The sequence below is a fragment of the Mytilus trossulus genome, chromosome 14 (assembly GCF_036588685.1).
Source record: "Mytilus trossulus isolate FHL-02 chromosome 14, PNRI_Mtr1.1.1.hap1, whole genome shotgun sequence".
NCBI lineage: Eukaryota > Metazoa > Mollusca > Bivalvia > Mytilida > Mytilidae > Mytilus > Mytilus trossulus.
Window position 1 is genome coordinate 10,940,591 of NC_086386.1, and position 15,511 is coordinate 10,956,101.

Sequence of the window (15,511 nt, forward strand, 5' to 3'; positions counted from 1 at the left end):
TTTTATTGTCAGTGTTGTATTTTTTATTCTGATGTTAAATCTTTTATTTTCTGTTTTGTATTTTCATTCTGTTGTTAAATCTTTAGTAGTTTTCTGTATTGTATTTCTTATTCTGTTGTTAGGTCTAGATCTTTTAGTCGTGTTTCGTGTTAAGCCCTGAAGTGGTAAGTTTGCCGTCGATTTCCATACCCTAACATTACCATCTGATCCTCTGTCTCACTGTCAACCAATCCACTATAGTGCTTTGATGCTATTGTGAACAATAAAATATTAAATACTTTTTGTTTCATGAATTTTTTAATAATTTTATGATAAATTGTATCACAAAATAAATTCACATGAATTGACTGAAGCCCATGTGACAACATAAGAAATATTACAAAGTGAATGGCAAAATCATACAAAAATTATGTCCCTGAATAGTCAACGAAAAATATTTGTTTTGTTAATTTGTTGAACGTAACAAGCAAAGTGTATAAGAGTATTATAGAACTGCCTGTATTCAGATACTGGCTTTTAATTAAATAAATAAATAAATTGAAGTTTCTACCTCTATACACGGACATATAGCACCAAAAAATTGAATATAATGCTTTCTAAGCAACTTTAAGACAACGTCATACAAAGCAACAGTTAGGAGAAACATGCTTATCAATATCTACGAGAACTGATATGGAATGTACACAAGTATATATAGCATCTTAAAGCAGAGTATGAACGGAGACATGTGGGTAATGTCTGTTCGTCCCATGCTAATGGTATTTATTCAAGTTAGTAAATATTATTTTGTTCCGACTCATATTGATATTGAATTTGGTCGGAAAAGCGTTAATTACAATACATGTGTCAAAAGAGGTAAACTTTTAAACAAGAAATGACACAAGCAAATACAAGTTAAACAAAGAAAATGATGTATTGCATTTGGTCCCAGTTAGATTAGAGTTCATAGACATCAGATAAAGATGTTGTGTCAAATATTGGTTAATTTTTTTCCCCTGATTAATCAGTGGACAGTTCAGATCTTTATAAACCCTTACAGGGAAGTCATGTTTATGATCAAATGCTGTTTATAAATATATTTACAATCATTTGTTAAGTGTATCAACGTTTCTTAGTAATTCACATCGTAAAGAACTTGTGCACATGTTTGTGCAAGAAATTAATGCACAATTTCATTATACATGTACTACTGACTTTCATACAAAATAATCCTCCACAAGAATGACCTAACCAGAAGGCCTTTAGAAGTATGAATACTTCAGGTATTTAACCCGCCATCTTGCTATTCCTGTATTTCAGTCGTTTTATTGCACTGTTTCTTTAATTATTACAATATCCATAAAAGGAATTGTCCATAATGTCCTGGATGATATAGATGAGTAAACAATTTACAAAAACAATGAGTTATCATGAACATGATATTGAGACTTTTGGAGTAACATACTAAGGCTAGTTTGATCACAGATAATAGAATAGAGACGCTGTCACTGTACTCGTGTCAAATAAATAACAAATACTGTAAATGGTTCCTCTGGAATATCGACTCATGCGCAACCACGGCTTCCTCTTTCTGCAATGGCGGCATATCATTTGGCCGCTGAGGACGTAGTTTTGCACCGTTCTGTGTTTTGAGACAAGAATTTGAAAAACCTATAAAATGTGTATATAGCTTCACCCAGTATCACTAGTAATCGTGGGATTTTGTTTTCTCATTTGTCGTAATTTGTCCCAACAATTGTATTTTCTAAATCGCTTTATATCCTTTATAGAAGACCTAAAATAGTTTTTCCACACTTTCCGACAGAATTTAAAACGTCTTTTGGGTTTTTTTGGAGGATTAGTTTGATTTGCACAAGTAGAGTTTGATGGCATTTCTTTCATCACTCTGTTTATACTCAACATTGGTTTGTGTTTTTCTTTCCTTTCATAGTGTTTTTGAACAACGAACACTGTTCCATTCTTCGTAAACCCTAATTGAAACCGCACTGTATGATGTTTTCTCCTTTTCCCGTTTTTAAAACGTAGCGATCGTCTTTTATATTTACTAAAATGGTGTAGATGTTTGAAATAATGATATTTCCCGCCAGTTGTTTCAAACTGTGGTTTCTGTATAAAAGCACAATCAGTGTTGTTGTATTCTGTAGACTGAAAAATAAATAACAATCATTTAAATCAACTGTTGGTCATATCCCCACCCGTTTTCAACATGAATATAAAAAAGAAGATGTGGTATGATTGTCAATGAGACAACTCTCCACGAGACCAAATGACACAGAAATTAACAATTATAGGTCACCGTACGGCCTTCAACTATGACCAAAACCAATACCGCATAGTCAGCTATAAGAGGATCCTCTTTTGTATATTCTGGTCTGAAGAAAATAAGTCTTCATGTAAATTTTCTTAATACTAATATACATATACATTTACCATGTTCAATAAATCTACAGGTCAATGTGTTTCTTAATTATTCATAATTCATTTTAGATGCTATCAATCACGATGCAGAAAAAAAACTCTTGTAGAATATGTACAGACCGATATCACCGCCACCTATAGAGGTACGCACTGTCTACCTTATAGGCATAGTCATAGACAATGTACAGACCAATATCATCGTCAACTATAGAGGTACGTACTGTACTGTCTACCTTATAGATTATGTACAGACCGATATCATCGTCAAATATAGAGGTACACATTCACCTAACACTTAATGGTAAAGTATCAAAAGAAATCGCTCCGCCTTTATATGTATGCTGTTACTTAACAAATTTATAATAATAATAATATTCTTACCGCATACACCTCTCCGGTACTTCTAACACACAAGTATTTCCCCGCTTCGACACCTCTAAGATACACAGCGGCATTATCTGCCACTTCTTTCGCATCAGCCATGTTACCATTACTTGTTAATTTAGCGGAATGACTGCCACTTTCTAAAGCACCTGAATAAAAACAAAAACAAAATAACTAAAGTTATGATTTAAATGAGATACATGTATACTGTTTGTGCCGGTGCGTTTTGTGGCGAATATCATATTATTTTTTGCTACTGTAATATAGCGTTGTATTCGGTAACATTATACAGATGACCATTGTCTATAAGTGGGCAATAAACCAATGGTATATAACATAGTAGTTTAGGTAGATTTTATTAAGATGTTATTGATGTATACATGTCTTTGTGGAATCGTATATCTTTTGAAGATGGGCAATATTGTCAAAGTATTTTTCTCAAAATAAGAAAATAATGTAACTCAAAATATCCCACCATCTGAGTCAAGTTTTACGCCTACATGTTAAAAGCTAAGGATTTCCATTTATAATTGACTGTATTAGTGATAACTAATTAATTTGAACAATGTAACTCTTTGATCTCGTAATGAAATCATTACACACCTAACTAGAAACATGGGGTCAATCCTTTTATCCCGAATTCATTAATTCGTGTAAGAAATTGAGGAATAAAGAAAAACTTAATGGCAATATTTTATCGTCTAGATAAAGATTAAATACTTTAGTGTTAAATGTTTTCTCCATACAATGACTTTAATCCAATACTATAGTTTTGACTTTATTTAGCAATATAGCTAGAAAGAACACTTGATTAAATAGGATTAGGACAGGATTAAAACAGAATAAATCCGGTCTGCAATGAAAACTAAAAGCTTGGTCGAAGGGAAAGATATCATATAATCTTGTCATACATGGTATTCTTCTTTGATTGATATAAAAATAAAATGTGATATGATTGCAATTGAGACAACTTTCTACCAGAGTTCAAGCGACGTAGAAATCAGCAAGTATAGTAGGTCATCGTACTGTCTTAGACACTGAACAAAACCCATACCATATAAATGTAGCAAGCTATAAAAGGTCCCGTCTTGACAAATGTATAACTATTTGAACGACAAAAGTGACAACCTTCTTTCTGTAAAAACAATAAACGAAAAACGTATATGATATACAGCAACAAACGGCAACCGCTGATTATCCGGCTACAGTTTGTAAAAGCAAATATATAATTGCGGCGGGGTTACCTATATTTCCGAGTGCTCTACCCGTCCCTTAACATGGGACAGTGATGTAACAGCACAACACAAGAATGAGTTGTAAAAATCAGTTGACAAAGGCTCGACTCATCTCATTGAAAGAATGCACACAAACAAACTATAAAATAAGACTAGACACAAAGTATCGGGACATGAGAGTAATAGACTAGTAGTTCCTGAAAGCTAGTGGAAAGTCCAAATCAGCAAGAACAATAAACAATGTTTTCTTAATGAAAATACCATGGCAGTATACTTTCAATGTATTTAGTATTTTATTTTATTTTTACTTTTGAGCATATATTGATTATTTTGCATTGACCAATAACCTTTCAGATGGGAAAAATATTGTATGGACTTATCTTTGCATTTTCTAAATAAATAAAAAAAATCATGTATTATACGAAGCTTTGAGTATGACATATTTACCAAAACGATGAATTTCATATTGGTCAACACAATAAAGTAATAGATATTGAATGAAGATAATCCTATTAAGGCTGTGAAATTCAGATCTACTTACACAAATTCTTAAATAAAGTTTCTCACTTAATGCGTGAAAGCTAATCTTAGGGGATAATCTTTCGTGAATAAGCACCTCAATGATTTTGTTTGTTTCTGGAAATGGCAGATAAGAGATAATGTAAAACAGTCCTTGGAAGTATTGGTTTAAACATTTTAACTCGTCTATTAATAAATTCAATTGAATTCTTTTGTTAATTTAAATGTTGTCAATGAGAGGTTCATATTTCGTCTGGTTAGTATCAAATGAAGAACAACATGATAAAACGCAAATTTCTATCCAAATTCAATTATTTGAAACAATGTAAAGTGGACAAATTTAAACTTGCAAAGTTTGAATCCGTTTACCATGTTTGTGGAGCAATGCTAATATGTAATAGTACATTCATTCTTTTATTATAAAGCTACAAAACATGTTATGCCTGCATGAAAGAATTAAAAGGCACTTGAGTTTGTGTATTCGTGTAACAGTACTATTAAAATCTTAGAATAATTTAATTACAAGCCACCTGCAATAAATTTTATCATAAACAAGATATGGTGAGATATATTACATGTATATGTTTATCATATATTGACATTATTGACCATGCTTCATTATAAACGAGTACACTATCCGAGGTTTTCGACAAGGGTCAAGTATTTACTACGATCATTAGATAATTGATATAGCATGTGCTCTCCGTCTTGTATTATGTCTATGGAAGTAAACTCTTTGACCCCGTGCACGTTTTTCATTATAAGTTACCTTAATATGTGAACTTATCGTTTAAACTTTTATAAAACACAAATTCTGAAAAGTCAATTCAAAATGGTCACCCAAGGGTTAACTAAAATACGACCAACTAGATGTCCTATGATTTCATTATAGAATCCCTCAAAATAATTAATATTAAAATGTACACATAGTCAAGTTACAAGTTAAGTTGAGTTATGAATTGTTTCTGAAATTTCTAGCATAGGTGATTTGTCAAAATTTTTGATTGTAAAAAAATGAAATTTATTGGCATGTAGTAAAGTAAAATTGACATAGATTGATTTCACAACTACTTGTATAGAATATTTTATTTTTACCGCGAAAAGGTGTGTTCGACTTCAATGACAAGAAGACATCAGACTTAATTCAATTAGTTTCAACACATACTGTGCATACTTTGTATTGCCGTGTAAAATAACGATGTGTTTAACGAGAACCCCCCAGGAATATATAGTTTAAACAAACAAGAGATGATTAAAGCGTAATGACATTACCAGTAACGTGATAGCGATTAACACCAGACAGCGTTCATTTGTAAACTAATTAACAAATTACGATAATCTTTTCACAAGACGTATTTTTATTTTTCTTAAATTATTATAAAAACATTCGTCTCGTGGTTAGAATTATAGAACAAGTTTCGTCGAATCATCTCAAAATTTTAATTGGATTATAATCGGCTATTAAGGGAAGTTATTCTGGAGTTGTCGCCTGCTAACGTACAAATTAGAATTAAAAATTAATTTAACCGAAACATTAATTAATTAATGATGGATCCTTAATTGATTTGGCTCCACGACAGACAAACGACTTCGAGTTTTGCCCTTCACTACACATGAGTGAAACGTAAAGCATTTTGTATCAAAATGATCTTATTGCTTCGAAATATTTTCAAACTCTTTAGTACAAAAAGAGAACATTAGGTGTAAACCCAATTCCTAAACGAAGTGAAGAAAGTATAAAGATATTATAAACTTACCGTATTTGGTTGGACATGTGTTAGCTTTCACTGTTCCATCTTTTAAAATTTCTAACCACATATTGTTATTTGCATGTAAAAATAAATATTCGTTTTTTATGTCCATTTCTTCTGGAACTAAAATGTCCGACATATTTCTACTTGAATGAAAAGAAAACCCATTAGGTAAAGGTCCACCTTTAATAGGAGCACTATTTGACATGGTAAATATTCCAGAAAATACAACACTAAATATGATAATTGGTACGATATGTTTCAAGTTTGCCTTATATGCTACTCCGAGTTTTAGAAAGACATGCGAGTTCATTGCTTAAGAAACCCAACACGTAATGACTGTGCATATGGACATATGTGTCGGATGCAAACATTAGTAATCCTATGGTAATATAAAATTCTCCAAGTTTTATTATTTCTATTTTTTCTTTCTAGGATCGGAATCTGATAAATATATTCCATCAAGAATTTAGGTAAGCATCACTTCCCACACGTGAACATAGTAATATCTTGTCACAACATTATCATTTCAAATCCCACTAAATCCATTGATTGGTCAGTTTCTCTGCAAAATACAAAAAATAAATTTGATATTTATATATATTAAATTATGAATCAGAGAGGGACGAGTAGGCTTCCAGCTCACATAACATTATCTATTGATTGGTGCATCCCACTTCCGTCCAATAATACATGATCTAGCGGTTTCCGACGGACAACCCTAACACTATATATTGTTGTAATTTGTTGCTGTAAAACAGAAGGTTCACGGGTCAAGTGCCACTTCATAGTATACCGTTGTCATTTTATATTTCAATTCAATATTTGAATTGAGGCAGAGACATATATACACTATATGATGTTATAGGTCTCTGATTAAAAATTTCATAAAATACCATAGCCATCAACGGAAAGCTGGAAACGAAATTCAACATAAGAATTTCAGTACTGTAGTATAATAATAATAAATTTCATAATTGTTTTAAAGTTGCAGAAGCTATGATCAACCCATATAAACAATAAAACATTTTCCTGAAAGCATACACGTACAACGATAAAATAGAAAGATTTATTAAAAACACATAACAAAGCAATAACTTGTTTCATTAGTAGTCATACATCCTCGAGGAACACAGTGATCATTTTAAGGTCAAATTCATATAGATCATAAATTGTCTGAATACAGATCGAATACGGGAAATTTCAATAAATTCCAAACACAGATTATACGGTATGGGATGCATTTTGACAATGTTAGGAATTCAATTTTTTAAATGAAAAAAAATAACATGGAGAAGAAAACATTAAATAAGATATATTTTATTTTAAATAGAGGACACATTACGGATACAATCAGTAAATTGATAAGAAAATTAAACAATTTTTAAATATTATTAATACAACAGCTCAAGAATATAACAGGACTATTGAATATAACCACTATATTTCAACAGGTTTTACTGAACTAAATGTACATATATACCCTAGTTCACTGAGAAAAATGTGATCGTGTAAATTCTGAAGTGTTGCAGAAATGAAATCATTTATCTTGAACGAATTTTCACGTTAAAATATTTGTTCAAATCAGTCAGGTGATAACTATAGGTAAAAATTTTACATACACTGCACAACTTTTAACTCCAGGTCCTAGATATAAAGTACCTTGATAAAACCTAGAAATTTTTATATTGCTAGAAAACGCCTACCTTCATTACAAGTTTCATTTTATAAAACATGCAAAATTACAATTTTGCAATAAAGAGTAGAATTGTCTCTTAACAATTACATATAGAACTTAGCGCAAAATTTGTATTGAGGTCTAACCGGCCAGGAATGAATGAAATATTTTTGAGACAGAAAAGAAAACGTTAAATGGTAAATAAAACTATTGTAACTAATTTTATAAAACAAATACCTTGCGTTCAATTAATGATTAACTCCGTCCAAATGAAATATTTCAAAATCACATTTAAAATTCCAAGTTTTACGGTGTCTTATTGAAAAAAACTATTAAACCGTTTGTCTACACACCAAACTTTACAATCAGCTGAGATCTGACAGTCAACAGGTATGCGCATGCGCCTAAGAGGATTTGTATTTTTCAATATGGCGGCTCTGAGGCCCTCTCAACTATTTCAGACTTGTAAAGCGCATAAAACACTTTTGAGAAACTTTTCTAGGTTTAGGGGTAAACGTAGTGCATCATTATCGATTGTGGCAACAGGTTTTACTACTGCAGCATTTGTTTCTTTTTACCAGTGGCAGAAAAAGTACAAAACAAGAGGTGTCATACCAATTTTGCTGGCGAAAGAGGTAAGAATTGTGTGTCTTTCACTCTATTTTCTTAGTGAAACATCTAATTATATTCAGAGAGAGAAAATATATACAAAAGACGAAAATATATATGTCTAATGAAGGAATTTAGTCCTTAATTTGATATAGAAGTCACAGGAAGCTAGCCTATGCAAATATTTTGTTTCTCTTGCGGCGAGTCTTGGATAACGACTTATAATTATTAAATTAAAGTTAACCTGAGGCTGATGCTGAAAAATGTTTTTCTACAATTATCAACTAACACATTTTTTAATTTCTGGAACTAACATAAACTTGGATTTCAAAAAAGATATACAGTTAGGTCGAATGAAAAGTCAATTTTCTTAAGGGAAATACATGCAAAGGGAGGTAATTCTTATTGTTTTGATGGTACATCAGTAATTCCATCAGTAATCAAGACTAGAAACTCCAAGGATGGAGATTCATCAAAGACATTATAATCTTAATGCCTGATGCTGAATTTTAAGCAGATTTGGGGTAAATAATATTGGTGATGGTAATGTATCTGTCAGATAAATCATAATAAAAGTTATTGCGATACTCACCCAGTCATGAAACTCACATGAATAAACCCCTCACAATAATTTTAGAATTTTTCAGTACATACATTTGTTACAAAAATTAATCAGAAACGTAATATATCTGTTTATTTTACAACCAAACATATACATGATACAGTATATAGCGACCTTTAGTTAGGGTCGTGTATAGTGCCAGAATCTGGGTTTGGTGATGTACACCCATTTTTTTTCTCCAGATTTTACCCCAAATTTTTTTGCTGATCTACCGACTCTATTTTTTTTAAAGTTTGTAAATGGAACTGCATACATGTATATACTTTTATTTCATCCTAAACAAAATTGCGCACATTTTAAAAACTTGTTTCAATATAATTTTTTTGAAAATCAAAATCTGAACAATGTACAAAAATGTACCTCTAATAAGGTAAAGTACAAAATGCATGTACATTTATCAGCTAATGTTCTATTACCATAGGCAGATCCGAGGAGATCCTGCTCCTCCTTACATGTATGTGGGAAAAATTTGGTTGATTATATAGAAAATCACTGAAGTACGACTGAAGAGGGTCCCCTTAAGGAAAGTTAGTGCCTCCTTCTTATATTTAAGAACTTGATCTGCCAATGAATACATATCATTTTCCACATATGGTTTACAGTTGTTTTACTTTACTAAATTTGGAGACCTTGGTGTTATGCATATTAATCATACTATTTTAAGGTGAAAGTATTCACATACCACATACATACATAGTCTTTACTTATCTTTTGCAGTGAGTCCTACAACATGTGCAATAAGTTTATTGAAAGAAATTTGTCTGGTTGTTAAATAAAAATAATAATAAACGTGTATCATATTAAAAATTCTCAGGAAATTTGTTGATTATGCCATTTTGTACTAAGACAACTTTTATCAATTCACTCATCAAAACACACAGATAAATGCTTTTGTCCATTAGATTTACAAACAGACAAGGTTTTTTCACAGTTGAATATTTGTTAAAAGATAAGATTATTGACTGTTTGACAAGTCATTGTAATAAAACCAATGTCTTATTTTCCCATGAATTTCATTGACATAATGAGGCATCTCGTTTACTCATGTCCTTTGTACCTTGTATTTGTTTTCAACAACGACAAAATTATGTTGTTAGATTTCAGTACGTTTTTTATAAGTATACTCGTCAACAATTTTTGTGTCAACATAAAAAAAAGTTTTTCAGATTCACCAATTTCAATTCATACCTTAATTGTTAAACATGTACTTAATGACAAAATGCATATCAGTTAAAAAATTTAACTTGAATTAAATTTCTCATTCTATGTTCTGGGTCATTACGTTACTTTTGTAAAGACGAAATGTTGATGCATTGCATTCATTGTTCAGCATACAGCTGTACTCCTACTTATTTTTGTATGCCACTTTGGCATGTTTAGAGAGTAGAAATTTGAAAAAAAATTAACATGCTTACATGTACAATGTTCATAGAAGATTGTCCCAAATAATGCCAAATTTATACTTTCCCGGTACATTTTGTAAGTGTAACTTCTATAAATTTTAAATATAATATATATAATCCTAGGTACATTTAGTAAAACAATGTATGAAATCTCTTCACACCAAGTTACTACAGAAGTAGTTTTAAAGAGGTTTGCCTGATTCATTGTTTTAAAGAGGTTAGCCTGATTCATTGTTTTCCTTTTACATTGTACTTTATGAGTTTTAAGTTGTGAATTAACCTGATTCATTGTTTTCCTTTTACATTAAATACTTTATGAGTTGTTGTGAATTCCTGTTTTAAGGATGAGGAAGCTGGTCAGAAGCCGACACCTCGATCGTTGACCTACAGAGAGATGAGGTTCCTACAGTTTGCCTCGGTTCAGTACAATGGACAGATTTATATGACACCTCAGGATTTCTTAGAATCAGTCACAGAGGAGGTGCCAAGACGTAAGTTAATTACAGAAATTCTTTTTTGAAATTTAACATACATTTTTGTAAATTTTTGTACATTGTACAATAGAATCTCTATAAGGGATGCTTTTACTTCTCTTGACAATTATTTGATTTTCCTTCTGACATCTTAATTCAACTTGCTTTCAATACCGACGAACTACATGTAAAATAATAACTTCCACACCAGAAATAGGTCCGAAATTGTCACCCATGCCATCCAACAATCCTTAAAAGAATTTACATATATATATATATATATATAGTCACAGGCGATTTGGTGTCACGATATCACAGTAGCATGGGTTCGAATCCCGGCGAGGGAAGAACCAAAAATTTGCGAAAGCAAATTTACAGATCTAACATTGTTGGGTTGATGTTTAGACAAGTTGTATATATATATCCATGAAATACACATATTTGCTGCTGGCATACATGTATATCATAACTATTCCCATGTACATTTTGTACTTTCCATACTACATTTATGTACATGTTATTTTCCTATGCTTGAAATTGATGCATGAATTAAAGTTAAAAAAATATGATGCTGCTAAAATCTAGGGACTAGTCCAAAAATTATCAGGTTAAGTTTCAAAATTTGAAATGGAAAGTCCTTTATCAAATGGGAAAAATCGAAAGCTCAATTACACAAACAAATGGATAATAAAGTTCTGTAATATTCCTGACTTGGTACAGCAATAAAAGGATACCTGCTAAATCTGGAATGGAGACAAAAGATTGATTGAACAGCTAGTTAGATATGAACTGGAGAGCCAAGTCAACAAAAAGAACAACAGCTGGATACATTATTAATGTGAACTCCAGGGGCCAAGACAACAGATGAACATACATGTAACTGAGAACTTTTTGGGATCTGGTCAATTCTTATGAAACTTGCAGAACATTTTCAATGGTATACATACATGTACATGTTTATTGTTAAATGTACTAAAAATCCGCCAGTAAAAACCCACAAAATATAGGTCCCATTAATCAATGAGTTGTCCAAAATATACAAAAGTTAATTCAAAAGTTGAAGTCTTGTGTAGAACAAAATGTATTTAAAAGCACTTTGCACATATATTTATATATATATATATGACTGATTTATATGCTTAAAAATGAAAAATAGATTTATGTCATTTTTGTAGATAGAAAACGTTTGTTTACAAATTGGTCTTTAATAAACAAATTATATTGAGAAAGATTTGTGTAATGTTTTTAATGTTGACAAATAAGTATTGGTGGTTTTTATGGTGTTTGACTTGAAATGGAGTCAAGCTGAAAATATGGTAATTATAATTGTAGCTTTGCCTTTGGCCAAGAATCCATAAAATATTATTGTCAATTAATTAAAGAAAGCTTAACTTTATTTTGATATACAGCTGTTTCTAAAAAAATGTGATGTTTGAATTTCATTGATGAAACGGATATGATTTAAATTTGAATGTTATCTTAAAAAAAAACCTTTTTAAGGTATTAAGATTTATCTCATTTTTTATAGTGGAATTTTTAGGAGTTTGTTTTTTAAATGATAAACACTATTTATTGGTTAAGCAATTATGGTAAATCCTCTTCTTGTCCATACTTGTTTACTTGCCTGTCGCATGTCAAAACTAGTGTTCCGATTATCGATTATTATTTGCAGATGATTCGCAACAACATAATTTTTATAGAAGGCAAATCTAGATCTTTTACATCAGATTTTGGCATATAAGAGCTCATATAAGACATTATCATGGGACTTATCTCTATTGTTGAAAATACAGCCGAGCGTACTTAGCCTATTTTGCCTATTTGTCTGGTTGCTGTCTTATGATGTACATGCAACATTTACCTTTGACATTCTAAGGATTGAAATAAAGGGGTATCATAACAAATTGAAGTTTTGAATTTAAACCTTTCAAACACCTTTAACTCTGCCACTATATCTAGGGTGACAGAACGAGTATGAAAACTTATAGTTCTAGAGTCACATAACCATTTTCTAGTCTGATACCTCATGAGATTTTCTAGCTGTGTTATGTTGCTGGATTGCAGTGTTTCATACTGCAGATATTTACAGTAATGGTACATGTACATGTATAAATGTTTCATGTTATATAAAATATGGAGATTTTGAGACCGATTTCCACCAGAGACCAATGAGTGAAGTTGTTAGAAACTATAGAAAAGGCAACAGTTAATTAATAAGTCATCAATAATGAGCAAAATCTATACCTCATTGCAACCTATGAATGGCTCCAATATGACAAAATGTTAAAACAATTATAACAGAAAAAAAATTCAACAGCCAGATTAAAAATCAAAACATGAAACAAAGAACAAAAAAAGAGATACAACATTTAGATGTACAGGAACATCATCATTGTATTCTGTTAAATCTGCAGGTCATACTTAGGGTGAAACTCAGGGTCATCCATTTTAGCTGGTGTAAATCCCATAGGGTTTTTCCTCTTTGTTTGGATATGCTAGAAGATAATAGGATTCCAAATTGTTTTACCCATGTGTATATATAAATATACATATACATGTAATACAATTTATATATATAGAACATCATTAAAATACTGTCAATTTTTATTGAATGATAAGAAGTTTTATAACACTTGTTACATTTTAGAACATATGTGTGAATTTTGAAATAAAATATGCATGAAGAGTTAAAGTTACAAAACTAGCCTGAATACATTAGACCATTATAAACAGGATAATTAGAGGTTTAGGAATTATATCCCCACAGTTATCCTGGTGGCCTTTTTTCTTTGATGAGAATATTTAAGTAAATCAAATTAACAGATTTATTCTCTATCACTTTGTCCTTGGTTCACAATATATTAGTTCTTTTTTTGTGAATGAATTTACTTGACTTGTAATTTGAATGAAGAAAAGATTTAATTTTTCATCAGATAGGAATTTTAAGATTTTTTTAATTATACATTAGATTTCAATCTATAAGTAAGTAAGTCACAGTGTATTGGAATGATTTGAATTGAGAAAAGTTATGTCAGTGGTTTTGAAACTTCGATTGACTTAGTAAATAATATCTATTACTATATAAAAAAATGCATGTAAACAACTGAGTCAGAACATGAAGACACAATGATTTTGTAAGGTAGTGGGGTACATCTTATGTATTAAATAACATTACTGAAGTGAACTAAAAATTAACAAAGAATTGATGTGCTATCCCTACATGTATGTACATCTCCTTTCATTCATTATCACCTTTTGCAACGTTATCATGCTAATGATTTGTATATTCTGATTGAATAGACATACCGTATAGCGGTTATTTTCGCGGGTGTAGGACTTTGCAATCTATGTTGGCGGTTATTATTTTGGCATATATTCAAAAAGTTTATCAATATCTTTGTTTGTTCACTATAAATTTGGCGGAATTTAGTTTTTGCGATTTTGTTCTATCAGCAAATATAAGCGAAAATGTACTCCCTGCGAAAAATAACCTGCTATACGTTATACTATGTATCTCCATTAGAAAAATTGAAACATACATGTAGACATAGCATGTTGTATAAAGCATATAGAAATTTTATTTCTTAATTCCTGAAGCCAGAGTAAGAAAAATCTATTACAGTAGTAAAATATTAAATAAAGAGATTATGATGGTATTATAATGAAACCATTATGTTAGATTCTCACAGAGATCAAATGAGAAGGATTTTTAACATCTATGGGTCACCAGAAATCCTTTAATAGGGCTTTGCTAATTGTTGAAGGTCGTACGATGACCTACAGATGTTAATTTCTGTCTCATTTTGGTCTCTTGTGGAGAGTTGTCTCATTGGCAATCATGTATACCACATCATCTTGTTTTATATTTAATAAAATTGAGAATTGAAACAGGAAAAGGGTCTGGCATTTTTTGTATTGGTATTTTGAACAAACAACAACTTCCACACTTTGAAGTTTTTGTGAATAAGCACATTGATTGCTCCCTTCCCACTTTTTTTGGTATGTGATAGAAGGTACCAGTTATTAAATAATAGAATACAAGAGTATCTCTATATACTAGTGGTTTTAAATATATCGAAGCTCAGCTACTTGTATTCATATATATATATCGTACAAGGTTAGATCTTATGAGATAGACTCAAAAGATATTTGAAAGTAAATAAATACTTTTGTTGTATTAAAGTTAAACAAGATTTGTTTTTTTTAAATATGGAAGGTACATTGATATAAACTTTAAAAAAATTTGCAGAGGCGTTGAATTTTTTCCCACTAAGATATTGATAGAGATATTCAAATAAAAAAGAAAATCTTTGTGGTCAGAGCGTTTAAGTTTTTCAACATTTTATTTTATAAAAAGAAAACTTTATTGCGTTTTTTTTTGCTTTTGTTATAAAAGAAGGAGGTGGTTTCAATTGCCAA

The 15,511-nt window shown here is 30.8% G+C and overlaps 2 protein-coding genes across 13 annotated transcripts in view; one reads left to right on the forward strand and one right to left on the reverse strand.

The window, feature by feature from the left end:
- Window positions 1-291: 291 nt before the first annotated feature.
- Window positions 292-15,511, reverse strand: part of LOC134695583 (uncharacterized) — a 57,927-nt gene continuing 42,707 nt past the window's right edge. For 4 of the 5 annotated variants that reach the window (XM_063556855.1, XM_063556852.1, XM_063556854.1 and 1 more), the window contains exons 3-5: window positions 6,314-6,872; window positions 2,800-2,951; window positions 292-2,145 (exon numbers count right to left, since the gene is read on the reverse strand). In XM_063556855.1, the coding sequence (XP_063412925.1) occupies window positions 1,672-2,145; window positions 2,800-2,951; window positions 6,314-6,620 (933 nt within the window). In that variant the 5' untranslated portion in view covers window positions 6,621-6,872 and the 3' untranslated portion in view covers window positions 292-1,671. Of the gene's footprint in view, window positions 2,146-2,799; window positions 2,952-6,313; window positions 6,873-8,222; window positions 8,363-15,511 lie in introns of those variants that run through there. The other variant, XM_063556850.1, reaches the window with a different exon arrangement.
- The window catches only part of LOC134695582 (calcium uptake protein 3, mitochondrial-like), a 71,605-nt gene continuing 64,457 nt past the window's right edge, over window positions 8,364-15,511 (forward strand). For all 8 annotated transcript variants that reach the window (XM_063556843.1, XM_063556846.1, XM_063556849.1 and 5 more), the window contains exons 1-2: window positions 8,364-8,620; window positions 10,963-11,110. In XM_063556843.1, coding sequence (XP_063412913.1) covers window positions 8,378-8,620; window positions 10,963-11,110 — 391 coding nt within the window. In that variant the 5' untranslated portion in view covers window positions 8,364-8,377. The remainder of the gene's footprint in view (window positions 8,621-10,962; window positions 11,111-15,511) is intronic.